This window comes from Equus caballus, chromosome 14 (genome assembly GCF_041296265.1).
Source record: "Equus caballus isolate H_3958 breed thoroughbred chromosome 14, TB-T2T, whole genome shotgun sequence".
Classification (NCBI taxonomy): Eukaryota; Metazoa; Chordata; class Mammalia; order Perissodactyla; family Equidae; genus Equus; species Equus caballus.
The window spans coordinates 105,281,204-105,309,161 of record NC_091697.1 but is presented as its reverse complement, the minus strand read 5'-3'; the positions used below and the strand labels follow the sequence as shown (position 1 = coordinate 105,309,161).

Genomic DNA, 27,958 nt, shown 5'->3' with positions numbered 1-27,958 from the left:
TTTAACTTTCTAAATTTAAACACTTTATTTATACATATATTTCACTTAACCAAAATATTAAAAATAGCAGCAATACTGGTCTTTATTATAATATTACAGTAGATTGTTCACATAATTAGATATAAGTAGCTCTTTCGTTATTATTAATACAATTTACAAACTCCAAGGTCCTGGTGTCATTGCCAAATAACTTAGAGTCTAGATTCAATAAATACTATGCAAAGAATAATTATAAAACACACACGCAGAACATTCTCCAGACCAGAGGGAATTGTACCAAAAGGTTTTAGAGAAGCATCAGGTATAGGGCGGTTTGAAGGCAGGCAGGGAACCTGTAGGATTCCCAAGGCAAGAGAGTAATCTGAGAAGCTCCCTGAAAGGTCAGGAACTGGATCCCAAGAAACATGTCAATGGGGAAAGGAAGGCACTGCCACCTCTTCACGGAGACGTGTTTCATTTGAAAACGGCATTAAACCGATTAACAACTGGAAAGTTTCCCGATAAACGAGGGATAGACTCATTTCTCACCAGGAGGCCAGACCCTGGACCAGGAGGTCGATGTTCACTTTCAGCATTTACACTTAGTCTGAAGACCAGAGGCATAAACACCAAGATTTCAATAGGACCTTGCGTCTTTAAGCCATGATGGCTGGAGAAGCATTTCTATCCCAACTCCCATCTCTGTCCCTGGACCAACCTGCTCATTCTAGCAGTTTAGAAAGAACCCTAGATATGGTGACAGGGGTTTCTTCATACCTGGATTCAGTTACGGAAGTGGACCCTGCAATTGTGGCTTCTTTTCACATCTCGAAGGTTTTTCAGAAAAGGTAAATGTTAAGTCTCACATGGGGTTGGTTCTATATTTGCCTTATAATAAGACTGCTCCCTGACATTTCAATGGTTTGTATGAATTTTCAAACTACTTCATAAACTATTTCCATTGATTCTACAAAAAACTCGCAAGGAAGCCAGGACAGGCAACCAACTGCTCACTTCCAACACCAGAAAACGGAGGCTCCTGGAGACCAAGGTGACCGAGGCTTGTCATGGTCACACACTGGCGAACAGTAAGGATGCTCTGCAGAACTTAGCTCTCTCCAACAGTTACTCATCTTTAGGAACAGGAGCTTGGTAATACCTGTTTTCTGAAGAGTGAAGTAATTTGAAGGGGGTAGGGAAAAAAAGGAAGAAAAATGAGTTCAAGAGAAGAAGAAACGGAGAGAAGTGGTGCCCACTTGGCAGTTAATATCATAAACTTGCAAACAAGCAAAGTACATTTCACACGTAGAACAGACATTTAAAAAAATATTTAAATACTTCAATCTTCCAAAGAGTCTCATATTGGCCTTGATTACGACATCTTTACATAGTTACTGAGGCTGACATCGAAACATAATATCACCAAGAAATTTTTACGAGTTCCACAATTTCCCAAGAGACATAAAATGGTTATAGCCTGTTCTCAGGACCCCATTCCTGTCCCATTTCACCTCTAGCACAAAACAATTACATTAAAATACATGTATATTTGGGGGCCAGCCCCATGGCCTACCGGTTGAATTCGGTGCGCTCCACTTCAGCAGCCCGGGGTTCGTGGGTTCAGATCCCGGGTGTGGACCTACCCTACTCAGCCATGCTGTGGCAGCGAGCCACATATAAAGCAGAGGACGGCTGGCACAGATGTTAGCTCAGGGCAAATCTTCCTCAGCAATATATACATGTACGTATGCATGTATGTATATTTGACTCATTTGGTAGTTTTCTAAGGTATAGGTTTTACAAAATATCTTTAATGAATATTCTTGCTATGTCCTTAAGAAAATTAGCGTTTTTCTCTCCGGATTTAGGCTGAGAAGAAGACTGCAAATAACTTAGAACTTTTATAATTTTACATTTGGATTCCACTTGGATAGATGTTGGAGAAGAAAAAATTTTAAATGATCATAATAATTAATTTAGAAAGCTATCATGTTTCACAGAACACTGTCAAGAAAATTTACTGACTCTTAGCTTGTTAGTTCCATAAAGCAAAATTATACTAATTCCATTGTAAAGAAACTCATGTATAACGATAATTCATGAACTGGAAGACGTAGGTTCAATGTTCTGGAGTGTGACACTTTGGACTACTAGTCATTTCTTATTTTTAATCAGTAAACATGTTTTAAAGAAAGAGTTGAATTAAAAAGGAGGCCATTCACGGCACCATTGTAGAACACGATGCAAAAGTCATACAAATCTTTGTTCCTCTTCAGGCATCATCTGTCCCATCTCCTACCCACCCCGCAGGGCCTCGCTAACATTCACACACTATAAATGCCCCACCACAGTCTCCCGACCCTGAACTGAACCAGTGAGGCACCAAATGGTCGACTGTGCTTAGCCAAGTAGGAAACTGGGCAAATCCTCTGAGCTTTTCTGAGGTAGTGGAGTCTCTCCTTGTAATATTCTAACCGTTACGAAAAGTCAAGGGAGCTGAATGAAGAGACAAGTGGAGCATTGGTCAGTGTACTTAAAACGCTGCTCTGAGATGGGTGGTTTCCATGGCTGTATGATTACCATACCCTTCAAAGCTCCAGCAGAGCCCTGTCATGCGGAGAACTTAAGACACTAGGCTGCTGTGTCATTAGGGTAAGCCACACCTCCTTGAGGGAGAGTGTTGTACAACTCAAGAAACTTGGATCCAATTCCTACATGTTTCTAAAAAAGTGCCTGGCAAAGAGCAGGAGCTCAATAAATATCTAATGACTAATCATTTAAGATCTCTGATTTAGCTCAGTGAGATTATCAGCAAAAACCAACATAAAAACACCCAACCAACTGCAGGGTAATTGTCACCCAAGGCTAGGTCACTTTCCCTTGTGCATGGAATCACAGACACCCTTCCGGCCCCGAGAAGGGTAAGCTCAGATGGTCCTGGCCATGGCAGTACGCAACTCCACGTTCACTCCGCTTATCAGACAGCTTACTCCCATCATGATTTTACCATGACGTGACTGTGGGATTTTCATGCATAAATCACTTTTCTGAGGACAAAGTGATCCACTCTCTCTGTTGTTCTTCAAGCTTTTCTGCCAAGCATTTAATCAAGACAGGGTCCACCTTAGAATCAAATTTATTAGCAAACCAATGTCCATCTTTTATAAGCCACCTTAATTCGGCTGCCCCGTAGATACACACACTGCGGAGGTGAGAGCCCGTGCACCTGGGGTAGAAAAGGCCTTCATGATAGTTCCATTTGACAAGGCGGGTCTTACTCTGCAGGTCAGACACATCCTGGGCTGACCGAGAAATCTCTCCAGGTACTCCTGGCACCCGAATTAAGGTCGCCCAAAAATGCTCATCAGGCGAGTAGGTGTCTTCAGACCAGGCAAAAAAGTCTTTGACGAGGGAGGTGTTGAAAACGTATTTAACAAACGCTCGACTTAAAACAAAATAAGCGCTGCCAACGAATATCTCAATGTCATGAGGAGGCGCGTCCTTGGAGACGTTCGTCCTCACGGGAAGCTTCACATATTCGTAAGGCAGCTGTCTGAGTTCGTGGCGATACGTGAATCTTTCTATCTTACTGTGAGGGGGTTTCACCGTCTCTAACATATTTGCTCCATTGAGTTTCTTCAACTCTGACACTAACTCAAAGTTTGACTTCAAAGGAAAATCTTGCCCGCACAGGTTGATAACGTATTTCCACTGAACTGAAGACCTGAGAAGGTCGGACAAGCAGTTTAAATCAGCCTGGAGTCTGGAAATGTGGGCATATTGCACAGTCTCTAATTTGGAAGCAATGAAGATATTGGAGAAGCACTTAGCCAGGTTGTTCATGGCGACTTTGAAGGCCTCGGGTGACTTTCGGTCATAATGGATGCAGTAAATGTTGTGCCGGTTGTATATGGCCTGGATCAGCCTTTCAACCATAATCGCGTCTTTGTGAACAACCAAAGAATACGCTATTGGGAAGCTCTTCTCCTCCCTTGAAACCAGCTTTTGATGGTACCGTCTGAGGGTCTGATAAATGTCACAGTCACTGGTCATTGCCCCGACATCATCATCATCCAAGTCGATGATGTCTCTTCTTCTTATTTCCAGACTCTTGCCAATTTCCAAAGGCTCCTGTTCATAGACAGCAGAACAGTTAACTTCATACCCGGCTTCACCCTTAACTTGGGTGTATCTGTTTCTCACAAACGGCGAGGTACTCAGGGAGTACTCGACCAGGTAAATGCCTCTCTGAGGGAAGAGGAGTCTGCTTACGTTCAGAAGCTTCAACAAGGAGAACAGCCACAGGGTTAAAAACAGGACAAAAACTTTCTGCTGTAGGGGGTATTTAAAACAACATCGGAATGTCTTCATTCTGGAAGAGGAGAGAACGAATAATTCAGTTGAAGTATTCAGAGAAAACTAGTTCAGTTCACCCAAAATCTGCTAGGTGCCTACCTCATGGCAGGCAGAATGCTGGGCCCAGAGACGCATAAAACAAGGTTCTTCCCCTTGAGAGAATTCAGAAATAAGCAAATGGAAATTTGGAGAATGGCTGTATTTTGTGGTATTCTGTGTTATCTATACCTAATTTTGAGAGGTCTTGGATACCAAATAGAATGGAAAATAATGTAAGCTCCTAACATACAGGTAAGTATCTTAATTTTCTACATTTCTGCTTAGCATATTTGGGGAGGGATTGCTCTGGTCTGGGCAGAGGTCTAGAGAATTGGATGTCGTCAGAGACGCTTGGAGATGCAAATAACCCTCCTGACGCTAAAAGGAACATTCATCTTGATTCTACCTTCAGATCCTGATTGGATCCAGGTCTGAAGTCAGACGGGAAAGCCCAGTGAATCTTCCTGCTGGAGACTTAATGTTTGTGTCCCCCCCAAATTCCGACGTTGAAACCTAATCCTCAATATGACAGTATTAGGAGGTGGAGCTTTTGGGGGGGGTGATTATGTCTTGAGAGTGGAGCCCTCACGAATGGGACTAGTGCTCTTATAAAGAGACCCCAGAGAGCTCCCTTGCCCCTTCCACCATGTGAAGACACAGTGAGAAGACTGCCATCATGAACCAGGAAGCGGCCCTCACTGCTGAGGATCAAGGCTGCCCCTGCCCCAGGGAGAGAAGCCGAAGGCGTCCTGCCCTACAGACTGACCTATATCATCCTCCGGGAAGCATAGGATGCCCTGACTTAATCCGATCTGATTCTTATCCAAAGTTACAGGACCACCCAATACCCAGACCCCACCTGCACTGATACCATTTTAACGATTTTTTTCATGATCTTTCCTTTGCCTTGTAAAGAAATAACTCACATACCCATGCCTTATAAATTTAGCCCTACCCTCAGCACATTGCTGGTCTTCACTGCCCATGGGCCCTGTCCCCACGCTGCAGCTCTTCACTGCCCATGGGTCCTGTCCCCATGCTACTCCATGCTATTCTCTGAATAAAAGAGCACTACTGCCAGACCTTGAGAGTCCAAGAAATCTTTCTTTTGACTCCTCGACTCACCGAGCCCACATCACTCACCAGGCACCAAATCTGCCTGTGCTTTGATCTTGGACTTCCCAGCCTGTACAACTGTGAGAAATAATTTCTGTTGTTTATAAGCCACTCAGTCTGAGGCACTTCGTTACAGCAGCCTGAACATCTAAGACATCCACCTTCAGAAATAAGAGCAGGGGGCAGACACCCAAAGGAGCTAAGTAGGTGTTGACGTTGTAAAATTTTGTATAGGTATACCAATTTGGTAAACCTGCACATTTCTCTTATTTTTTTTATTTTGCTAGCCCCCATTGCCTCACAGGGATTAGAAATTTAGCTCTTAGAATGAAAAGAACCTGACTCTCGTTGAGATTAGGGGTGTGTGTGGCGGGGGACTACGGAGGGGACAGTTTGGCGTATCTGTCAGTTTTAAACACACCCACCCAGAAGTGCTCATGTGTGTGCAAAGAAGGTGTGTGCTAACCAAGGGAAGGGCACAGTGTGCTTACGTGGGAGCAGCAGGAAGGGGTCCAGGCAGCACCCCCCACGGCTTGAGGACAGGAGGGCTGGCTGAGCTCCAGCACTGCTTCAAAGAGGTTCAAATACTGAGCAGTGGTGAGGTCTGAGGAGCCCGCACGCAACTTCCTAACCCATCTCAATAAATCTTAAATGAGGACATAACCATTGTACCCAGTCTCCTTAGAGAGGATTAGCAATAAATTTGACCCTGATTTATGTGTGTAGGTTTCTTCCATATAGACCAGGTGAGAAAGCTCTCTTGGGAATGACATACCCTCACTCGCCTTCACTTGAATCACTCTCCTTTAAAGAACGACCCCTTATTGATTGACAGCTGTCCCGCAGGATCTGAGTCCTCTCCGGCCACACCCCAGTGTCTCCTCTGTGGGTTTTCCCAGGGTCCGGCTCTCAGGGCACTGCTCTGCTCAAGCACACTCTTCCTCTCTCTCTGGATTTCAGCTTCCGCATACACACTGCCAACACCTTTACCTCCAGCCCTCACCTCTTGCCTAAGCTTCCAAGGTGAACATGCAGGGCTTGATGGACATCTCCACTAGATATCCTGCAGTCACTCAGTGGGGTCTGTAACTGAACCTGACATCTTGACCTCTCCTGCGTTTCCTTCTCAATTTATGGGGAGACCATCCACTCAACAACCCAAGCCTGAAACTCGAGAACCAGCGACTATTCCATTTCCCTTACAGCCACATTAACAAACTGCTTCATAAACACGCCTCGAATCCTTCCCTCTTCTGCTTCCGCGCTACCAGGTCCAGACCACACCGTTGCTGGGTCAAGGGAGTCCCAATCAGGCTCAGGGCTCTGGGTCCCCTGTCAGGTCTCAGCTTTCTGCTCCTCCTAACCAAACTGAACAGGTAGGGTTCCATCCACTCGGGTTCAAGGCCAAGGTTCCTGCCCATTGTTATAAAGCCGTGGGAAAACTGACTCCCGAAGGACCAGGCAACACAAATGGATACCAGCTCAACACAAGGTTGACACAAGGGAAGCCATATTGTATAAAAGAAACCATATTGTAACTTTAAATGAACTCTAACTAACTGGCCTAGACATGCTCTGTAGATTTTGTGGCCCTTCCCAGCTTCTTTAAGATGCTAACTTTGTTCTCCTGAGTTCCTTAGGAATGTTATGACCCGCGGGTAGAGAGTCTGTGCTAATAGCCATCATCAATGACAACTGAAGGATCAGGGTATAGGGCAGCTGCTCCATTCTCTGATGCATATCCAGTCAAACAAAGGGCCTTCAGGAACTGGGACCAGATGTCTGCCCCACCCAGAGACCAGCCGTCTCCCCACCTGGAGACCAGCCCCATGTATAGCCGGTCTGTAGTCTTGTTCTGGGAGACGGTTCTTTCGGACACCAGTTGGCCATCTTCCCTCTTACAAGCAAGCTGTAATAAAGTCCTTTCTCTCCTGCCACCTTGCCTCCTGACTATGGGCACGTCTGGTGGCGAGCAGATGAGCCCACACGGGCGGTAACAAAACTGCCACCCCAGAAGCCTGAGCACATGTCTAGAATTAGCACATGCGACACAGGAGCACATGTGACAAAATAAGATTTAGAAGATTAATCGAGCCCAAATCAATCAAACTATCATTCAACTATCTACCTAACTGATGCGGGGTCGGTGAGCCGAGGAGTCGAAAGAAAGATTTCTTGGACTCTCAAGATCTGGCAGGAGTGCTCTTTTATTTAGAGAATAGTGTGGAATAGCATGGGGACAGGGCCCATGGGCAGGCAGAGCCGCTGCTGCTGCCCCAAGTTGAGGGTTAGGGCTAATTTTATAAGGCATGGGTATGTGAGTCATCTCTTTACAAGACAAAGGAAAGAACATGAAAAATGTTAAAATGGTATCAGTGCAGGTGGGGTCTGGTCATTGGGTGATCCCATGACTTTTAGACAAGAATCAAATCGGATTAAGTAATGGTTAGAAAGGTTAGAAGCCACCACCCTAAATCAGTTACATGAGATTGCCAGACAGCAACCAACTTAAGTTCTTGCCTTCCCCATTAAGAGTTTCTAGGGACAAGGTCATCTCTCTTCTTCTTCCTGGTACAGAGAGGGAGGCACCTTTTACAGACAGAGATTTACCTTACAAATGTAAATGTGTCCCAACAAGGGCAAGTTCCATTCCCCAGAGCCTCCCTCCCTGTCTCAGTTTATCAAAAGCAATCAGGCCCAAACAATCCCAATGCCAAAGAGACATATCCTGGGGTGGCCAATTTCAGGTCCCTACAAGGTCATCCCCCCTTCCTTCACAAATGCAAATATCTCTCCAAGCAAATTCCACTCCTGGAAGCCTGCTTCTCATCTGCAGTTTTTAAAATTAACCAGCCTAAAATCCTCATCACTATCCACCTATCTATCCCATCATTGTCCTAATTCATATTAATTAGGCATACATAGGAAACAACTTACATAAATGGCTAGAATTAAAACGACTTTTTTCTTTTTTTTTGAGGAAGATTAGCCCTGAGCTAACATCTGCTGCCAATTCTCCTCTTTTTGCTGAGGAAGAGTGGTCCTGAGCTCACATCCGTGCCCATCTTCCTCTACGTTATATGTGGGGTGCCTACCACAGCGTGGTTTGCCAAGTGGATCAGAACCGGTGAACCCAGGCCACCGCGGAACGTGCACGCTTAACCGCTGTGCCACCAGGCTGGCCTGAATGACTCTTACCCAAAGTAAATTTTTGCTTTTTCTTTTCTCATTTCATTGGTCCATAGAATCTCTAATTAGCATCAGTTAATGGTTCCCCCTGATACCACAGTAAAATGAAAAGACCTCACATTTCTTAAGAGGTTTGCAAGTCTTCAGAGTCCTCACGTCATTTGTGCCGTACCATTTAACTGCCATCCTCACACATGCACAGGCAGAGGCCGCTCCCTGTCCTCTCACCCATTTCTAAGGCCTGCGCTGCCCCCGCCCCTGCGGGCAAGGCCTGGAGCCCACACTTCCTGACTCAGCTGCTGCCTGGAGAGTCTGCGTTGAGCCAGGAGGCCATGGCTGCCTGCCTAGTGGGGGAAGGTGGCAGGGCACCGGGAAGGGAGAGGTGGCAGGCACACGGCGAGAAGCCCTGTGGGAACAGGCCCTGGATCCCATGTCTGAGCTTCGCCAGCCAGCACGAGAGTTCATCTTCAAGGAAGGAGGGGAGGGACTCGGGACAGCCAGGCACCTCGCCTTCTCCTCTTCCTTCCCGCCCTGGCATCTGGAGCGACAGCTGTCTGCCCACCATCGGCCTTGGAGAGCAGGGCAACTGAGCAGCCTCCAGTACCGACCATCCCAAGTCAAAGGAAGGGCCCTTCCCTTGCTGGCCAGGGCCGGCCAGAACCTCTGACTGCACGCCTTGCTTTTCCCAGGTGGAAGGAAGTGGGCAGGAGGGGCCAGCCCTTTGGGATGAATGAACTTCTGTCTGATCCGGACGGGCCGTGGACCTCTTCCCAGCTGTGTGAAGATGTCAGCACATTCTCCTCCGGCATGAGGTTGAGACCCCAGTTCTCAACCTTGCTCCACTTTCTCTGGGACGGAGCCTCTGCGTGACACCCACGGCCCCTCCCAGTCACCCCTCCCGGCCAGTTCTGTACAGCGAGCTCCTGGAAGTGCACAGCCAGGGGGCCAGGAGCTTAGGGGGCAGAGGGAGCCGGGCAGGCACCACCTCCCTTCCCTGCCACCTGCAGTCCAGGCCTGCAAAGCCCCAAAGGCCCCGGTGTGGAGGATGGGAAGGAGCTCCTGAGGCCTGGCCCAGGTCTGAGCAGGGCTCAGGCTGGCAGGAGTGCTGGCCACGTGGTTCCTAGGAAACAGGGCGGCAGGGCCACCCTTGCAAACACCCCACCCTGGCTCCTTCCCTCTTAACGGCTCGTGGGCAGGAAGCAGGCAGGTGTTTTGCTGCCAGGAAGTAGTCTGATAATAACATTACAAATAATTTCCCACCCCTGGGAGAAGGGGTATTTCCCCTCCCACCTGCCCAGGCAGACAAGGAAGGCTGAGCTGCTGTGGAGTTTATCACCAAAGAGGTACAGGCTCCTGTGATGCTGGCAGAACTGGGAAGGAATTGACAGGAGGTCTGACGGCTACAGCTCAGCTGAAAGAAGGTCCATTTGGATAATTCAATAAAAACCCAGCAAGGATGCTGAAGGAAGCATTTTCCCAAACCACCTTCTTTCCCAGCCCTCCCAGGCACTGTTTATAGCCTTAAACGAAACGGCAGGCCCACAGAGGGACACCCTGGCTAAGTGCTTCTATCTGCACCCAGGGCTGAAGGACCGCAGCCATCAGTGGCTCTTCAACATCATCAGACTCTCCTTCATCAGCAATTTCAAAACCCGGGACAGTCAAAGGAGTGCAAGCTTCCTGACCCAGGCAAGGAAGGGGAGTGGTAAATCACAAACTTCTCCCCCAAAGTCTCGACATAGATTCAATATTAGAATTACGCCTGACTGCCTCCATGTAATGCTCTTTACTAATTTAATTATCTCATTATTATTAAGGTAGAATCACTCAATAAAGAGTCGTTACTCGGGGCACTGTTCCTAGAACTCTGCATGTAATAACTCAGTCCCCCCACAGATCAACCAGGTGAGGAGGACCTGCATCCCTCTCTTACAAGTCAGGAAACTGAGGCACAGAGAGATGAAGAAATTGCTTCTTATTGATTTAGAAATGTCAGGCTTTTGTTTCCTTTTAAAGTCTTACAAAGAAGAATCATTACTTAAGACACTCATAAAAAGATGAATTCACTGAAAATAGGTCCTGATCTAGTTGAACAAGCTACAGTCCTTCCACTGCAGCTCCTCGAGTTCAATAAAGCCATTGAGTCCCCCTGATGACACGCTCAACACCAAACCCAGAGAAAGTTCTGGAGTAAGAGTGAGACCATTAGTGGGAGGATGAGTCAGCCGAGATGAATTTCCTCAACACCCCCACACACCCGAAGAGTCGTGCAGAGGAGCAGAAAGGCAAGTCCTGGCCCACACGGCCTTTGGTTCCCATTGTTCTAGAGAGAAGACTGCAAAGCCCAATACCCGTCGGACTGAGGGGTAAACAGCCGCCACACACATCACAAGAACGGCGTGATACAGACGGAGGACGAGCAGTCCTCACAGAAGGGTGACAGCCTCGGAAAGGAGAAAGTTTTCCATCCTCTGTTTATAAAAGTAAACACTGCCATTTAAAAAAAAAACCCCAGAAAGTCAGAAAAGCCTGAAGAGGAAAATAGAGCTCACCAGTAACCCACCATCTGGCAATAACATTCTGTGGACAGGGTGTCCTTCCAGACTGTTTTCTATAAACACACCTTTCTGGCTTGCTTTTTAACCAGAAGCCTCAGTATACAGGCACTGTCTTATCTGTCTCTTCCATTTCACAACAGACTGTGAGTGAGTCCTTTTCTAAACTGGGTCTGTCAACTGTTGGAAAGTAAACCATTTCTAACCGTGGTCAACCAACATCTAAATAATAGAATTTCCTTTTCTGGGACGTCTCCACCAAAGCTTAACTAATTAACTAATAATTCCTGAAGAAGCCTGGGAGCAAAATCCTAAAACCAACAAGGACTTCAATGGGGACTGAGTTCAAATTCCTTCCTCTCTAACTGGGGAAATGAGGCCTGGCCATCCGTTAGCATCATTTTGTTCTTGGATGGCGCGAACACGTCTCCCCCATTACACACGTTTGTACATCACTGGTCCCCTCGAGGGAGGGGACAGAACGGAGACCTCTGCTCCCCACATCCAGGCCCCTCATGGTGGCATTCAATCCATCCTGGCCCCATTGCTCCCTCAGCTGAGATTGTTTGGGCCAAAGTCAACACAAATCTTTATGCTGCCAGCGTGAGGACACACACCTGTCCCTTCCTGATGGTCCATGCTGAGCGCGGGCCCCATTTACATTATCTTATTTATTCTGTTCAATAAACCTATGAGGTAGGTACTATCACTATCCCCATTTTTCAGATTAGGAAGCTGAGTCACGGAGGATAAATAGCTAGTATGTGGTGGAGTCAAGGATTTTCAACTGTGGCCCGATTTCAGCACCTTAAACCACAATGCGAGGCTGTGCCTCAATCTCTTGGCAGTAGGAGAAGCCTGTTGGTTGTATGTCCAGGATGTATTTTGAATCCACACACCGCTTTCCACTCCATGGGAACCACTCAAACCCAAGCCAGCATCGCCTCGCACCTCCACATGAAATAGCCTCTCCCTAGCCTCCCTCTGATCCTTCCTGGGTACTGTGGCCAAAGGGTCTGCTCAAGAGAAACTCGGACCACTGTCACTCCCAGGCCGCTCCCTAGGCTCACACCCTGCCCTGGGGCTTCACTGCACTTTGAATAAAATCAGAAATCTTTTCCACGGCCCCAAGGCCCAGCCAGCTCCTGTCTCCACCTTCCTCTCCAACTTCATCTTATTCTGCTCCTTTTCTTGCTCACTCAGCTCTAAGCGACATCAGGCTTCTCAAAGCTCCTAGAATCCCAGTTTCTCCTGCCTTGGGACCTTTGCACTTGCTGTCCCGTGATTAGACCATTTGTCCCTGGATCCTGGCCTGACTGGCCCCTCCCTATCTCTCACGTTGGAGGAGAAATATCCTCTCTGATCACCCTTCCCAAATCTCTCTCCCAATGATCAACCCACTTGCGTTCTCATCAGCACTTGTCGCAGCAGGAGGTACTTCGTTTATTTGTTTATTATCTGTCTCCCAGACAGGCCTTGTTCACGCTCCAGCCCAGCCCACACCCGCCTGGCCCAGGATAGTTGCTCAGTGGGACAAAGGCAGAAGGCCAGAGTCCTCGTCTGGGCTTTGCCATAAAACACTCCTCAAGTGGGATTCCGGCTCTTGTATCCCACAGTGCCACTACAACGGTCTTCTGACCTCATGTGTGTGAAAGGGCTACGGACACCAAACCAACAACTCTGGTGTGTAAACGTTGGGGCCCAGGACCTCTACAGGAGGAATGGTTTCTTGGGAAAACTGGGAAGAGTCAATACATTGTGGTTCAGTTTTATTTTTCTAAAACAGCACATGCATTTCTCCCTTCACTCTGACATTCTAATTATTATTTGCTTTTCAGTATTTGACAACATTCTTCTTTGTTAACGTCCGCTGCATACATCGTTCCTGAAGATATACACCTGTCTTGGATTTTGAAAGACAAGAAGATAGTTACTCTAGTCAATCTTCAGCTTTTTCCCCAGTCTGCGCAATATCCTATGAAAGATCAAGAGCCAAAGAGCTCCTTTAAAACACATCCAAGAAGAGGAAGTAAAAGTGTGCAGGGCTACAGCCAGGTAAACAGCTTCTGGAACTCTCTGCATTGCAGATGCTACAAACTTTTCCCCTGAGTTCAGTATCTGTAGGGCAATTCTTCTCTAGATAGCACAGAACCGCAATGACTCCTTCAAGCACGCCTGTCCGGCAAAGCCATCCCTCAGGAGCACACAAGAAACGAGTGCACCAAGGATGCTGCAGCGACGTGAGCGCACGGAACGCTTCCCCACACAGGGCCTCCGCCAGCACCAACTGCTCAGATGACACGTCCAGTTACAATTGTCTGAGCTCAGGGAAGCGGGATGCCCCCCATCCAAAGGGGCTCTGGCTGAGGGCCCCGCAGCACGTGTCACCACATGGGCTTCCTCTACAGGCGGTGTGCTTCAGTTTACAAGCACAAACACTACATCCCTACCTTCCTTAAATAAAGGTCTACCCTACCTGCAAGATTCAAGAGTAGAGGTCTGAATGAAAACGCTGGGCGTGCACATCAGTCTGTCAACTGCCTCTTTACATTGTCATTTTTCACTGGAGCCTCTTGGGTTTGGGGAGATTTATGGGATCATTTAAGGTCACATGGGAAATGAGCAACCTACATCAGGACGTATTTACCAGATGGTTGTCCCCCAAGGTCAATGGAAGTCTGGGCCATAGCAATGGAGCAAAGTGTGGAATCCAGCCAGCTTTTTATAGTCACACCAGATAGGAGATGGCCACCCTGAGTCTGGGCTTTGTCGCTTCTAGTCCACAGCACAAACACCGAAAGCTGATTGTATCAGTTGTGGGGCAAAGCCACATGGCCAAGAAGTCTTCAGCAGGAAATTCAAAGGGGCAGAAATGACGCTACTGAATGAAAAGTTATTCTGCAACAATTTGTGACCTCATCATGTGGCAAATGATTAAATTTTCTATAGAAAAAAGGAAGGAAGGATGGGTTCCAAAAATACCTATGCCCTCAAATTTTAGCTTGGATGGAAACAGCTTTAATCAAACGATTCCTCCTTTAAAACAGGCGTTAATTAATGGATTCCATCATTGCCTCCCAAGTTTTATAAACAGCAGCTTACATTCCCTTCTCAGAATACACAATACAGAACCGAAATATATTTTATGTTCTAAATTAAAAGCGTTGATTGGGACTATTTTGGCTTCTTTTTCTATAAAGAGGAAAAACTGAATTGAAAAACATTTATGTGTATTTCTTTTAAAACCTATAGTTGAATTATCAAGCAAATTACATTTTTCTTTTAACGATTGGCACCTGAGCTAACAACTGTTGCCAGTCTTCTTTTTTTCCCCCTTCTTCTGCTCCCTAAAGCCCTCCGGCACATAGCTGTATATTTTTAGCTGTGGGTCCTTTTAGTGGTGACATGTGGGATGCCGCCTCAGCGTGGCCTGATGAGTGGTGCCATGTCTGCACCCAGGATCTGAATGGGGAAACCCTGGGCCACCGCAGTGGAGCATGAGAACTTAACCACTTGGCCACGGGGCTGGCCCCTGTCTATTTTTTTAAAATGCATGTTTGGTGTACTAGAAAGAAAAAAAACTCCCTTCCCCAACCAAGGTCTACATGGTATGATTTCTTCTCCCCAGAAGTTTTTGGAAGCACTTACTTGGTATGATATGGCTAACTCCGTATTTGACAGTGGCCAAAATCAGCTCCTCAGCGGTTACACAGCCTCTGGACGCTCACTCTGATTTCTCCGTGTGCATTTAAAGGAGAATCTCCACCGCCCACAACTACGGGCAGAGGTGGCACAGGGACAAACATATGAACCAAGAGTACTGACGGCAGAGATGGCTCAAGGCTGGCCACACTCCCCACGGACGGATTAGACACCCCAGCTTTAGATCATCAGAAGAGCTCCTTTACTTGCTTTCTGTGTTCTGCCGATGTGGCGGGGAGCTGAGCCCGAGACTTCAATACGTTTCAACTTCCACCAAAAGATTCAAGACCGGCAACTCTGGCATGACTTCACCATTTCGTAAAGATCAGTGGTTTTTGGTTTAAAATATACAAATGGTCCCAAGAGCTTGTGTGAGTACAGACACCATAAAGTTAAGACCTAGGAACTTAAAAATTAAGTTAAAAGGGTAAAACAAATAAAATCTGCAGTGCTCGGGAAAATTCTGCCAAAACAGGAATTTCAAAAGCAGAGATTTCGGGTAAAAGGTCTTACCAAAAGTCGAATCTAGAAATGACTCCAGGAAGCTCTCCAGCTGGCATGTCCCACAAGGATGCATTCTAGCAATGTTTTTAATCAAGATAACAGGTCTCAACATGTAGGTTTTCTTTGAGGTTAATAGAATGGAAAAGTAAAGAAGATTGTTTAGCTAAAAACGAAACACCTAAGCAAATTTATATGGCGACTATATAGAATGCATAAGGAAACACCAGACTCTTCAGCTTTCCAAAGGGATTACAATGTTGCAATCTGACAGTGTAGTGCTGGTGCCAGAACACAGAGCAGTGGGATGAAATTCAGAAACAGACTCTGCAGGCAAGGATTTTACATATGGCTCTGGTAGAAATGGCCAGTTGCTTTCCAATATCCATCCTCCCTTTCTTCTTTACTGAGAGAACCCCGATATCGTTGGTGGCAGAAACGTGCCTCTCTAAAAGCCTTTTTCTCCGGCTTCATTGGAGGGAGAGGTCAGTGAAATATGATGTGGGGTATCTGGGAAAGTTCCTTAAAGGAATCTGATTCAGGGCGGAGGTATGCCATTTTGTTCTTTTTTCTCCTTTGTCCACTTTTCTGCCTGTAACTCCGACATGATGGCTGGAGTTGTAGCAGCCATCTGGGGACCATGAAGAACAGGCCAAGAGAATATCAGTGCTTTCAGCCCCTGAAATCCCCAAACCACTGGACCCCCAGCAGCAAATGACTACTCTGCATTCCTGTTAGAAAAATAAGCTCTCATATGTTTAAGCAACTTTGCAGAAATGTACTCTGAAAGACGACCATTTGAAAAGGGTAATGCCTAACAGATACACAACACAAGCAAAACTGAGCTTAAATTTAAACAGGCTGAGGTGTCTACTCGTACAAGAGTACAATCCCATATACAGCCAAGTGCAAAACCACGAGTCTCAGATGCTGCTGCACTTCTCATCTGTATCCGGAGGCAGCTGGAGGCTTTGGGTGAACATCTAAAGGACATTGGCATGAGCTCACCACGCCTCGGGTAAGCACTCCTGGGCTTGGGGCAAACTCCCTCTTATACGGTTCTAGCCCCAAGCACAGGGCAGGCCACAGACGTCTGAAGGTCACCTTGCAGACGGGATGCCCGCTGGAGAGCTTGTTTTGTAAAAAGCTTGTTACATATCAAGACAAAGATAGCAATCAGCACCATGTGGGGTAAGGCATGCTGAGCGGCTCTGAGCCACTCTCCGGTCCCTACCTGACCCTGTCTGACCCCACTGCTCTCTCCCTGCCACACACTTGACTCCTCCATCCCGACCTCTGTGGACAACGTAGGGTTAGGGTTCGGAAGGTAAAGCCGATGGGTCTCAATTTAAGTCCTGATGCACCCATGAGCTGTCGCTAACCTAGCTAGCCCCAGACTCCTCCTTGGTGCAAGGGCAGAGGGCACTGGCTCACACGGATGCTGTGTCGACTAACTGAGCTCACGCCCCGAGTCCGTCTGGCAGGAATGCAGACTGGCCCATGGGGTGCCTGCTGTAAGGGGTTCCAAGCGTTTAAACAAGCGCAGCCAGAAGAGGACCGTTTCAGAGAAGGGCTGCTCTGCAGACAAGGGCTGGGCGCCATCCCCAGCACCTGCACCCCCAGTCCACCTCAGGGAGCAGCCGCGGCCGCCCTCAGGCAGGATGCTGTGGAAGCCTCGTCAAAGGCTTCCCCACCCTCATGGTCGACGGGCAGTCAGACGGGGGCCCACTGTACCATTCCGACAACTTTTCTGAGGGTTTGACATTTTCCAACGTGGAAAGTTGGTCTTTTTTAAAAAAGGAGGGAATCCTAGGGGTAACCAGCAGCGCGCAACACTAGAAGCCTTTGACGGTCCCCAATCTCATGGCAGATTTCCCGCAATCCTTTTTCACCAGCACGGCTTTAAACATCCTTTTAAGTCTGGTGTCACTGCTGTCTTCTCTCTGTGATCTATACTTTCCAAGGACTACCTGGGTCACTGCATGTTATAAAAATAACTTTTGTTGTTCCATATTTATGAACTAGTTGATGACCATAAAAATATTCTTTTTTTCTATCATTTTGTTGTGGTAAAATATACATAACATAAAATTTACCATTTTAACCATTTTTAAGTGCACAGTTCTTTGGCATTTAAGTACATCCTCACTGTTGTACAACAATCACCAGCTCCCTGCACAGAACTTTCCACCTTCCCCAACTGAGACTCTGTCCCCAGTATACACTAACGCCCCTTCCCCTCCCCAAAGCCCCCGGCACCCACGCGTCTACCTTCTCTTTCGATGAATTCGACTCTTCTAGGAACCTCGTATTAGGGGAATCATAAGTATTTGTCCTTTTATGATTGCCTCATTTCACTTAACATAAGGTCTTCAAGTTTCATCCATGTTGTAGCATGTGTCAACATTTTCTTCCTTTTAAAGCTGAATAATATTCCATTGTGTGTGTGTGTGTGTGTGTGTATACACACCACATTTTGTTTATCCACTCCTCTGTCAATGGGCACCTGCACCGTTTCCACCTTTTAGCTATTGTGAATAATGCTGCCGTCGACTGGAATAGTCGGGTAGAGGTTATACGGAGTTTGTTCAAATAATTAAGCAAGGAACTCCAGCCCCAGGGAAGAGCGGAGCAGAGTATTCTGAGGGCCTGCTCCGAGGTCAACAGGTCTGAAGGCAGTTTACATACTGTTCCTTTAACAAAGCAGTGCATGTGCAGAAAAAGAGCTCATAGCTCTAATATTCATATACTTTACAGATAACGTAACAAGAGCTTTTTGTTTATATGTCAAACAAGGCTTGTAAAGTTGATGTTATCTAAGTGTGGAAGGAGGCAAGGGCCAGGGTTGCTATTTTTCCTCAATCTCTAAAAAACGCAGGGTGGAAATGTGAGAGCAAGGTACCCTCTATCTTTTCCTGTTGTGTCCAGCTGGGGTCTTCAGTCACTAGGTGTGGGGTTGCAATGTCATTCTTGCACAGGCTGAGGCCTGCACAGCGGCTTCATGGCACAGCATGGCCTTCCAGGCTGTGCAGCTCGCTTGGAGGTCTGCCCCTCAGACCAGGGAGATGGGTCCCAAAAGTTCGCTCACACTGCTGTGGGCATTCACATACAAACATCTCTTCACGTCCCGCTTCCTCTTCTTTGGGTATGGACCTTACACACACCTTTATTCTTACAGACCCTCTTTCTATCCACCTTCAACTGGCTGCCCAGCCACCCACCCTTCACTGTGTGCCTGCCGTGTGCCAGGCAGGCACTGTGTTAGATTCTGGAGAGAGGTGACTAGAAACTGTGCTGCCTGGAGGAAATGGAAATAAATAGTTAGGTCCTGGGTGACTTGGCAGTGCAATTCAAGAAACGCTAGTTATTTTGTTACATTTGAATTTTATCTTGTAGAGATAATTTCCCAGAAGAGAGAAGTCATTAGCTAGCATTTGGAAATGCTTCTTTTATTCAGGGATTTTCTTGCTATAGTGTTGATTTTGTGTTCCTCCTTTCTTAGGATCTCTCCTCTGGTTCCCCGTCCCTTCCTTCAGCTCCACAACCTCCATATCATTCTGTTAGTATTTTTTCAGGATCTAGTCTTTGCAACTTACTCCGTGTCCACCCTGCGTGTCATTCCACTTCTCTCTGCCGCCCCATCGGTAATGACACCTCTCCGACTCTGCCTGCCTGACAGCAGGACAGGGTGCTTGCTGGAAAGGTTAAAGGCAGAGACCCTGGTGGAAGACGATGGCTAGCAGAGAGCCCCTCCCTGCTGCAGCCAGGTGTAACATGGGGGTGTGGAGAAATGACACAACAGTGCAAATATTCCAGATATGCAGCGGGGGGGCAGAAAGGCAGAAGGAAGAGAAAAGGGACGTTGGCAAGTCCAGGAAGTGTGCTGGGCCTTGTTCTCCCTGGTCCTGGGCACGACTGCCCACCTGCAGCTGCAGTCTGAACAAACTGCTCCCTCACAGGCCGTGCGGACCTGGTAGACAACCAGGCACCTCGCCAGGGTCCGCAGGGCCCTTGGACACAGGTCCAGCCTTTGGGAGAGCAGGCAGGCCGACCGTCCGAGTCTGAGCACAGCCGGAAGCCCCCCTCCAAAGGGACAACCTCAGCTATTTTGCCCTCAACTAGATGAGAAAAACAAGAGGGGCAGAGGGAGAACAGAAGCAAGCAAAGAGCTGGCGGGGCAAACCACTCCTGGAGGTTTACTTGAGCTTCCAGAGAGCTCCATTAGCACCAGGCAGTTTCTTTTGCTGGCCACTGTACGGGAGAACCTCGCATGGAGAGAGGTTTGGAAGCGTCCTGGAGGGAGAAAGCAGGCTTGGATTTTACCGAGATTTTTTGCAGTTTGGTTAGGGCTGGTCTTTCCCTGTGGGGAGCGGGGAGGGAGGGGTGAGAAGGCTCGAGCAGGACCTGACACGGATCAGGAACGGGGTAAGAGGGCAGGATTCCAGGCCCTTTTTCCACGCTCTAGCAGCCACGGGTAAAAGCATTCTTGCCATAAAGTTGTTTTGCTTTTTGCCTTTTTAAACTTCTTTGTGCATTTATGTCATCTAATTGTATTCTTGCAAGAATCATGTAGGAGCAAAAGTTTAAGTGTTTTAAAAAAGAATTAAATGACCTGAGTCTCTTGGTTAAATGTGGGCTTGAGCACAAAACCCTTGAGTTCTAGAGCTGGGGGAAGGGGAGAGTGAAGCAGGAGAAATGACGAGACACAAGTTTTGCTTCCTATTATTTAAAAATTTCTGAATTCATTTTCGTCTGGCCATAAATAAGCCGAGAGTTACCTGTGTCACCCACAAAAATAAACAAGCTGCCGGGATAAACCAAACAGGGGCAGGGAAGCAATCATCAGAGTCAAACAGCTCCTGACGATGGGCTATAGAGACGGTCCTGTGAGAGACACCGAGGATGGAGTCAGAAAACACGGCCCGTGTGGAGACACCATGCGAGGGAGCACTTCAGAACAGCGGTAATTCAGTGCAAACAATGATGGGAGAGATGACAACTCTTCTGATGTTGGCCCCACAAGGATCACAAAAGAGGCCAAGTCTTTAAGCCTCATTAACTGTGAGGAAGGCCTCTAACAAAGATACTCACACTGTCATTGACTCCTTGGGCCAGGATATCAGCGGCCCAATCGGCAGAGGACACAAAGATTTCTACGAAAAAGGACAGACATCGGGCCCAAACAGATTTGGACAGACTTGGATCTAGTAAGATAAAATTTAACAGATATATATACAAAGACTAACACTAAGGTCCAAGAAGTTAACTGCGCGCGTCCCAGATGGAGAAACGTGGTAGCAGAGGAGCGTCTGCGGAGAACAGGGCAAGGTTTTGGCTGCTCCATGTTTGGGAGGAGTCACAGTTTGGTTGGTATGAGACTGCCAAAAGATGGGGGAAAGGCAGCAAAACCAAACCAGTGTGGTCCTGGATAGTGTGAGGACCATAGACCTGCAGACCGTTAGGGCCTGAGGGATCTGAGAAGCATCTTCCACCAGTTTAGACCTCGGGATGGGTTAGGTCTGGGTGCAACCCTTGATGAGGATATTGACTGACAGATGGTCAGCAGCACAGTCAGAAGCTAGTGACCACAAGAGGGCCATGAAGGTCAAGACCAAAGAAGAGAGAATTCAGGAGGAATGGAGGCTGGCTCCAAGTATTAAAACACAGGTGCTGGGCCCACCCCCAGAGGTTCTGATTCAGCAGATCTAGTGGTCTCAGAATGTGCATTTCTAACAGGTTCCCAGGTGACGCTGATGTGGCTGGTCCAGGGACCACACTTAGAGAATTACTGCTCCAAGTAACAAAAGCATAGGGATTTTGTTTTATTTTGGTGAGGAAGATTGGCCCTGAGCTAACATCTGTGCCAATCTTCCTCCACTTTGTATGTGGGATGTCACCACAGGATGGCCCGATGAGAAGTGTATAGATAGGTTCACACCTGGGATCTGAACCCTGGGCTGCCAAAGGAGAGTGTGTAAACTTAACCACTACACCACCAGGCCAGCCCCAGGGTTTTTTTTTTTTAAATGCATGTATTTCTAAGGTTTTACTAAGACACAATGGCCTATTTCCCATTAAGTCCAAATTAGGGAGGATTTATTGGTTTTAAAACTCCACACATTCGTCTTTAAGATTATGCTCTTTTTAAAATTTCACATTGCTTAGCAGCAGCTCCACTGTCACTTTCTGACCCTCAGCGTTTCGTGTTAGTTCAGCTTCATAAAGCAGACTTCTGTTTCTGCTTCTGCTTCATTTTCTGGCATTTTACATAACAGGCAGTTTCCCTCTGGTCTTCCTCCGCTTTCCCTGTATTTTTCTATTATGTTCAACAGATCAAGCTTCATTACCCATGAAAGTGTGACCTGCTTTTATCAAATGCTATCTGGCTTCCCACATCTTCTAAAATAGTAAATAGTGATCTAATTCTTTCCCCAAAAGGCCACACTGAGCCCACCGTGCCCAGGGGCCCATTAGGTTTCGAAGCAGCCGCATTCAATTCCTGATTAATTTTATTTGATTTTATATACTTGAAGCTTCAGCCTTTAGATCCCACTAGGAAAAGCACCAGCATATGGAAATGCATATAAAATGACATGCAAAGCAATGCAAAGTAATACACAACATACATCTCTAAATTGCTGGGGAAAAGCCTGTAAGCCTCGACGTGGATAGTATCTGTTTTGCTTGTCCACACTCTGGCCAGCAGGGACCAGTCCTTTTATTACAGTTCATTTCATACAGCATCCAGCACCTGACACTTGTCCACATGCTCAGTGAAAGGCGCCACTGCCTGTGAGTCAGGCAATTGGGATCCTAGCCCTAACTCTGCCACTGTTGGCATCTATGGCCTTGGCTAGGTTCTCAAAATTCTCTGGTTCTCAGATCCTACATCTGGAAATGATGAGAACAACATCATCGTAATAAACCCACCAGCGCAAAGGCTTACTGAGCACTCACTACACGGGAGGCATAATGCACACCTTGTGCATACACGATGCTCACATGCACACCTTGTGCATACACGATGCACACATGCACACCGTGTGCATTCGTGATGCACACATGAAACATTAAATTTGCATGATCTGTGAAGTAAACATTCAAATTTCACAGTCATATGTACTTCAAAATAGTGTTTCCGCAACACGTTGATAGTTTATGTTATATGAGTTTGATATCAAAAGCACAATCTGACTTTTTTACCTAACACTCCAGGAGTGGGAGGGGGAGCTCCAGATGCTCTGTACACTTGCCTCTCCGCCCACTCACTGCCTCCCATTCGCATACGGATCCGGATCTGGATCCGGGTGAGGCTCTCTCACCTTAAAAATACCACCCTCTGTCGCACCTCTCACTTCAGAGGCGGCTTCCAGGCAGTTAAGAGCGGCAGCCACTGCCAGTCCTCAGCCCCCTAGCGCGTGCACGTGCGCATGCACACACACGCACCACGCAGGGCGCTCACTCCCGCGGCGACCCTGCTGGAGACCCAGCCCCGTCCTGGTCTTCCTCCCACCTCTCCCAGGAGGCAGGGACTCTGTTCCAGCTCAACGCCCGTCTCCGCGTCCACCGCAGGCTTTAAATAGCACCCGGTACAGATGACCCCAGCTACTTTGCAGGGTCAGCCAGGGTCTGCTCTATCCAGCCATCGGTTAAGTATTTCCACTGGGAGCCTCGGGAGCCGCTCAGGCTCGACCAAACCAATTAGTCTTTCCTCCCCAAATGCGCCCCTGCTCCAGCGCTCCTTCGCCCCCGTGCCCTCAAGCGCACAGGCCAAATGAAGGGGAGTCACCTGCACACCCTGCACAGAACCAGTCACCAGGTGACTCAGAGCCTGCCAGAACCCAAGCACTGTGTCCTCCCCGCTGCCCTCTCTTAGCCGAGACCCCCAGGCCTCTGCGGCCCTCGGAACCAGCCCCGTCCGCCTTAGGGGCTCCTCAGGTCCCTTCTCCACACAGCCACCGGACTTGTTTTGTTTTGAATCTAAATCTCATCAGGATCCCTTCAGGTGTGAAACTGTCCTGAAGATCAATTCCACAGAGTGGCCCCAAGGCCTGGCATCATGTGGCCGGGTCCCTGCTCGCCTCACCTGCTGCCAGCCTGCCCTCAGGTCCCACGCCCTCTCCTGTCCCTGGACTCTCCCTGCTCTCCCCGCTCTGTCTCAGGGCACACTGCTCCCTGGGGTGAGAATCCCCTCTCTCTCCCTCCTCCCCCCACTCTGTTAGGCAGCTCTAACTCATCCTCCGGGTCCACCTTAAACGTCCCCAAGAAGGCCTCCTGCCCCAGCACCCAGGACGGGGCTGGCACATAGCAAGTGCTCAATAAACTTAGACTGCTGCACTGACTGGTCAACCCTGCGTCGCAAAATCTTACTGCCTGCTGCCTTCCTCCCGGCTTCTGGCCTACGAGGGAAATCCCTTGAAGCTGACACACTCTTACTTCCAGTATGTGGTGCTATGATAAGCCCCAGATCACCAAGTCACAGTCGCAGCACCAGAGGCTCCAGATGTCCGTGATTCTTGAGGGAGAGAGCAGAAACTGGGCACTGTCACATACCGTCTCTATCCCGCCCCCCAATGACCTGAGTTCACTGCAAGTCAGTACCCTGTCCTGAGGGTACTTAGCACTGCACACCAACTTGGCCATCAAGTGCCAACTTTGACTTATTGCCCAACTATGCCATTCACCCCTACCTACCTCCGACCAAACGATGTGGCATTTAGCAAATTACTATAAACTTTGTCCCTCAAAGGAATGGTACAAGCCATAAACAGGAGGGAACCTCTCCCCTACTCCCAAAGGAAACTCTCCTTTAGTCTCCCGGGGGGGGGGGGGGGGGGGCGGGAGGCATTCAGAGCCACACAACCCGATTCTTTGGCTGCTGCTTCTCTCCAACTATAAGTAAAGGATGATTCAACTGCATCTGAATTGTCACTTCTCACAGAGAACTGGACCCTGGAATGGGCAACATAGGAACTGCTGTCTGCAATAATTCACTTACTTTTAAAGATTTTACTTCAAGACGCTATCAATAAAAGCTGTCAGAGAGACAGGTCCTAGAAAGACTTAGGCTGCCAGTTTAATAATAAGGGCGCGCTTTATGCGTGTAAGATCGAAAGGGGTGACCTCCTTGTCCGCCAAAGCACATGGACACTTGAATTAACACTCCCCCACCTCCTTTAGTCTTCTGGTTGGTTGCGTTTCAATTTTAAGGACAAGAAAAGGAAAGACACTTGCCTCGGGGTAACGCCACCTCTCCGCTTGCCCAGCGAGGGGGCGACACACAAGTTTCCCCGCCGCAGAGACGACGCGGACGCCTCCCCCGCGCCGGAGATTCACAAAACAGCGCCCACTCGCTCGCCGCGTTAGCCTGACGGCGGGCTGAACGCGACCGACTCGCCGCCTCTCGGATCGGATCCCAGTCCGCCGGCGACGAATACCCGACCTTAAAAAGCGCGCAAGCTCGTCCCAGCGGAGGGCGCGGCCGGGAGGTCCGTCCGTCCCGCAGCGGCCGATCCCCAAACTGTTAAGAGACCCCCGTCTCATCCAAATGCAGAAGCCACAGCAGCAGCCCGTCCAGTGCCGCGTCCCTCTGCCGCCCGCCCGCCTCCGCCGCGCAGGGGCGGGGACGCCCAGGACCCGGTCCCGGGCGCGCGGCGGGCGGGTCCAGGGCTGCGGGGAGGCGGGCGGGTGGGCGGCCCGGAGGAGCGGGCCCCGGAGGACCCCGCCTGGGAAAGAGCGCCGCGCTCTCTCCGCGGGGAGATCCCGGGGAACCCTGCGGCACCGCGCGCGGCTCCCGGCCCCCGCTCTGCTCTGCCCGGGAGCCGGGGTGCGGGCGCCGCACCCGCATCGGCCAGGACACCCTGCGGGACACCCGCGCCAGCGCCGCCCTCCTTCGCAGCGCGGACCTCAGGAACTTTCCAGCGGCCGGCCGCGCGCGGGGCCCCCGCCTTGTGGCATCCGCTTGGCTCACCGCGGGGTCCCCGACTCCGCGCGCCCCTGCCCCCTCCCCGCCAGGACGCTGCGCCCGAGTTTCCCCGGCGGGAAAGTGAAAGTCGCCAGGAGGAGAGGGTCCCGGCGCCCCGGCCACCCCGCGCTGAAAGGAGCCCAGCGCCCGACCCGGGCGTCCCCGCGGGCCTGCGTGGCCAAGTCGACTTACGAAAGGGAGCGCGGGGTCCCCGCGGCTGCAGAGGCCGCCCCGGCAGGGCCGCGAGCTGCGCCCCCGGCTCCGGCCCCCGCCTCCCGCCGCTCCTCGGCCACCTCGGCGCGCGCCCTGCGAGGAGTTGCGCTCCTGCGCGGGGCTGGCAGAGCGCCGAGCGCCCCCGTGACGCGGACGGGGGAGGAGGAGCGCCGCTGCCGCACGCCCGCAGAGGGAGCTCCCCGCTCCTGCGCGCCGGGTCCCCTCCGCGCGGGGACGCAGCCCCGAGGCGCGTGGCCGCCCCGCTCCGGCCGAGCTGCCGGGCTCTCCGCTGTGCGCTGAGCGTCATCCAGGTTCGGTTCCCTCCCCGCATTAAACAGACAAGAAACCCGAGGGCTGGAGAGCTGCGACTTGCCTGAAGTCGCTCAGAGGGCGGTGACAAAGCAAACTCACCTCTGCGACTCTGCTTCCCCCGAAGGCCGGGCGCTGTGAGGCTCCGGCCCCGCAGGATGGCCTCGCTGCCTTTGGTAAGACAGTGTCCCACGGAGCCTGGAGAAATACCATCCAGGAGGAGCGTGGGAAGGGGGAGCCTTATGCCGGATAAATAGGGTACAAAGTTGTTTTTCAATCAGTGCCCACCTGCCAGCCCACACACTAAGGCTTCCTCTTCACCCTCGAGAGGGGGCGAGCGTGGCTGGCCATGCGGGCGCAGTATCCGGCCCGAATCCTGCTCACCCAATAATTGCAGAGAGGCAAGCACACACCTACTTAACCATTGGGCAACATCCAGGACTCGCTTCGTAGTGGGTTCTTGTGAATATGCTAATTTGTGAGGTGGATGCTCTCCACTGTGCTTGCACTTCCAGGCCTTCCAGAAGTCTCTGGGGGCGCACCAGGGCCTTTTGGGGCCAGAGGCTCCCAGGGCCTGCTTTATAGGGCAGGGCGCTCAGGGCGGGGAAATCCCTCCCGGTTTCCTCTTTCCTTCCTCTGTCAATCTGTGTTGCCTGAGGGCCTTGTCTGGCTGGCCGGTTGGTGGGGAGCCGGGCAGGGCTGGGTGGAACCGGTTAGGCCCTGAGACCCAGTGAATCCCAAAGAGGGACTGCCACATGGGACCCCACGTCCTTTACTCCCGGGACCTGGAGTCTGTCCAGGGTAGCAGAGACTCTGAAACTACTCTGTCTTTAAAAAATTCCCTGTGCTGGGGGAGCAAGTATTTAATATCCATTTTGCAGACTTACTTTCAAGCAAATGGGTGGCTTTGCACTCATCTCCTTCTCCCCGGGTATCCTCTTTCTGGAAGAGTCATTAAATGTCGCATAATTCACCCTTCTGGTCTCCTTCGTCTGCACATGATGGTGAGGATGACACTGATAAAAACAACTAAGGGTTCTATTATCCATCTTAGGCGCTGTTCTAAGCAATTTATGCAGATTACCTCTTTCAATTCTCACAACCTTATGAGGGAGGTGCCGTTTCTATTCTCATTTTACAGAAGAGGAGAGAGAGGCAAGCGAGGTGAAATAACTTGCCAGTAAGTGACAGAGTCAGAACTCCAACCCAGGTGGTCTGTCCCAGTGTCCATGCTGTTAACAACTGCGGAAACAGGCCTCCAAGGACTGGAATCCAAATGGTCTGCAAGCCACCACAGCCCCCCCTCACCCGTGAAAAGAAAGATAGAACACAGTCCCTGCCCTCAAAGAAAGACACTGTAGTTACAGAGGTAGTCCCTGCATCCAGAACACAAATAACCAACAGGACAGGAGATGCTAGGAGCCAACCGACTGGGGCCAATGGCAGTCGATGGGCCAAATGGCAGCCATGCTTGAGGATTTCAGCCACGGGGGCGCAGCCACTAAGCACACCACTAAAGAACTTCACTCCGAGGGGCGGGCGATCCAAGCACATCCCTGAAGGAGAAGTAGGAAAAGCAAAGATGAGTAAGGAGGGCTTTCAAAAGCAGAGCTTGGACAGGGAAGGCATGCCTGGCAGACTCTTCCTTCTCAAGTTTCACTGCAGAAAGGAGACGCTGAAAACATGCAAATACCTACCACAAGAACACGGTGAATTACTTTGGCTGTAATAATAGCATGCTGTCACACTGTAGCAATTAGCATGCTTTAAAGTGTCTCTCCTTTCATTAATTTCATCTGGCTTTTATGACAATCCTGAGTATCATCGGAGAAGGGAACATCACATCTTATAACCAGGATCCATCAAAGCTTAGTGTCTGACCTCACCACTGCAGAGTCATGCACAGATGACCAGATCGTGACATATTCTGAAGACTTTCTGATAAGAATCTGTGACTATGCTAGCAGCTGGAAACAAGCAAGAAGTCTGGTCTTGGTCTGAGTATCTGATGATCTAATGTTTCCGGAATTTTCCT

The 27,958-nt window shown here is 49.3% G+C and overlaps 2 protein-coding genes across 5 annotated transcripts; one reads left to right on the top strand and one right to left on the bottom strand.

Moving 5' to 3' along the window:
- On the bottom strand, positions 1-26,476 carry GCNT4 (glucosaminyl (N-acetyl) transferase 4). 4 transcript variants are annotated; one of them, XM_023618169.2, is made up of 2 exons: positions 26,026-26,476; positions 1-4,351 (listed from the first exon to the last, which is right to left on the bottom strand). In XM_023618169.2, the coding sequence occupies exon 2, from the start codon at positions 4,348-4,350 to the stop codon at positions 3,019-3,021; it is 1,332 nt and encodes a 443-aa protein (XP_023473937.1). In that variant the 5' UTR covers position 4,351; positions 26,026-26,476; the 3' UTR covers positions 1-3,018. The 4 variants fall into 4 exon arrangements, with proteins under 4 accessions (XP_023473937.1, XP_023473936.1, XP_070089489.1 ...); XM_023618168.2 differs by lacking the exon at positions 26,026-26,476 and adding an exon at positions 25,594-25,724; XM_070233388.1 differs by lacking the exon at positions 26,026-26,476 and adding an exon at positions 24,672-25,118.
- Positions 24,985-25,914, top strand: LOC138917351 (uncharacterized protein C10orf95-like). Its single transcript, XM_070233365.1, has one exon. It carries the CDS (start codon positions 24,985-24,987, stop codon positions 25,912-25,914), a length of 930 nt encoding a protein of 309 aa, XP_070089466.1.
- Positions 26,477-27,958: the final 1,482 nt, after the last annotated feature.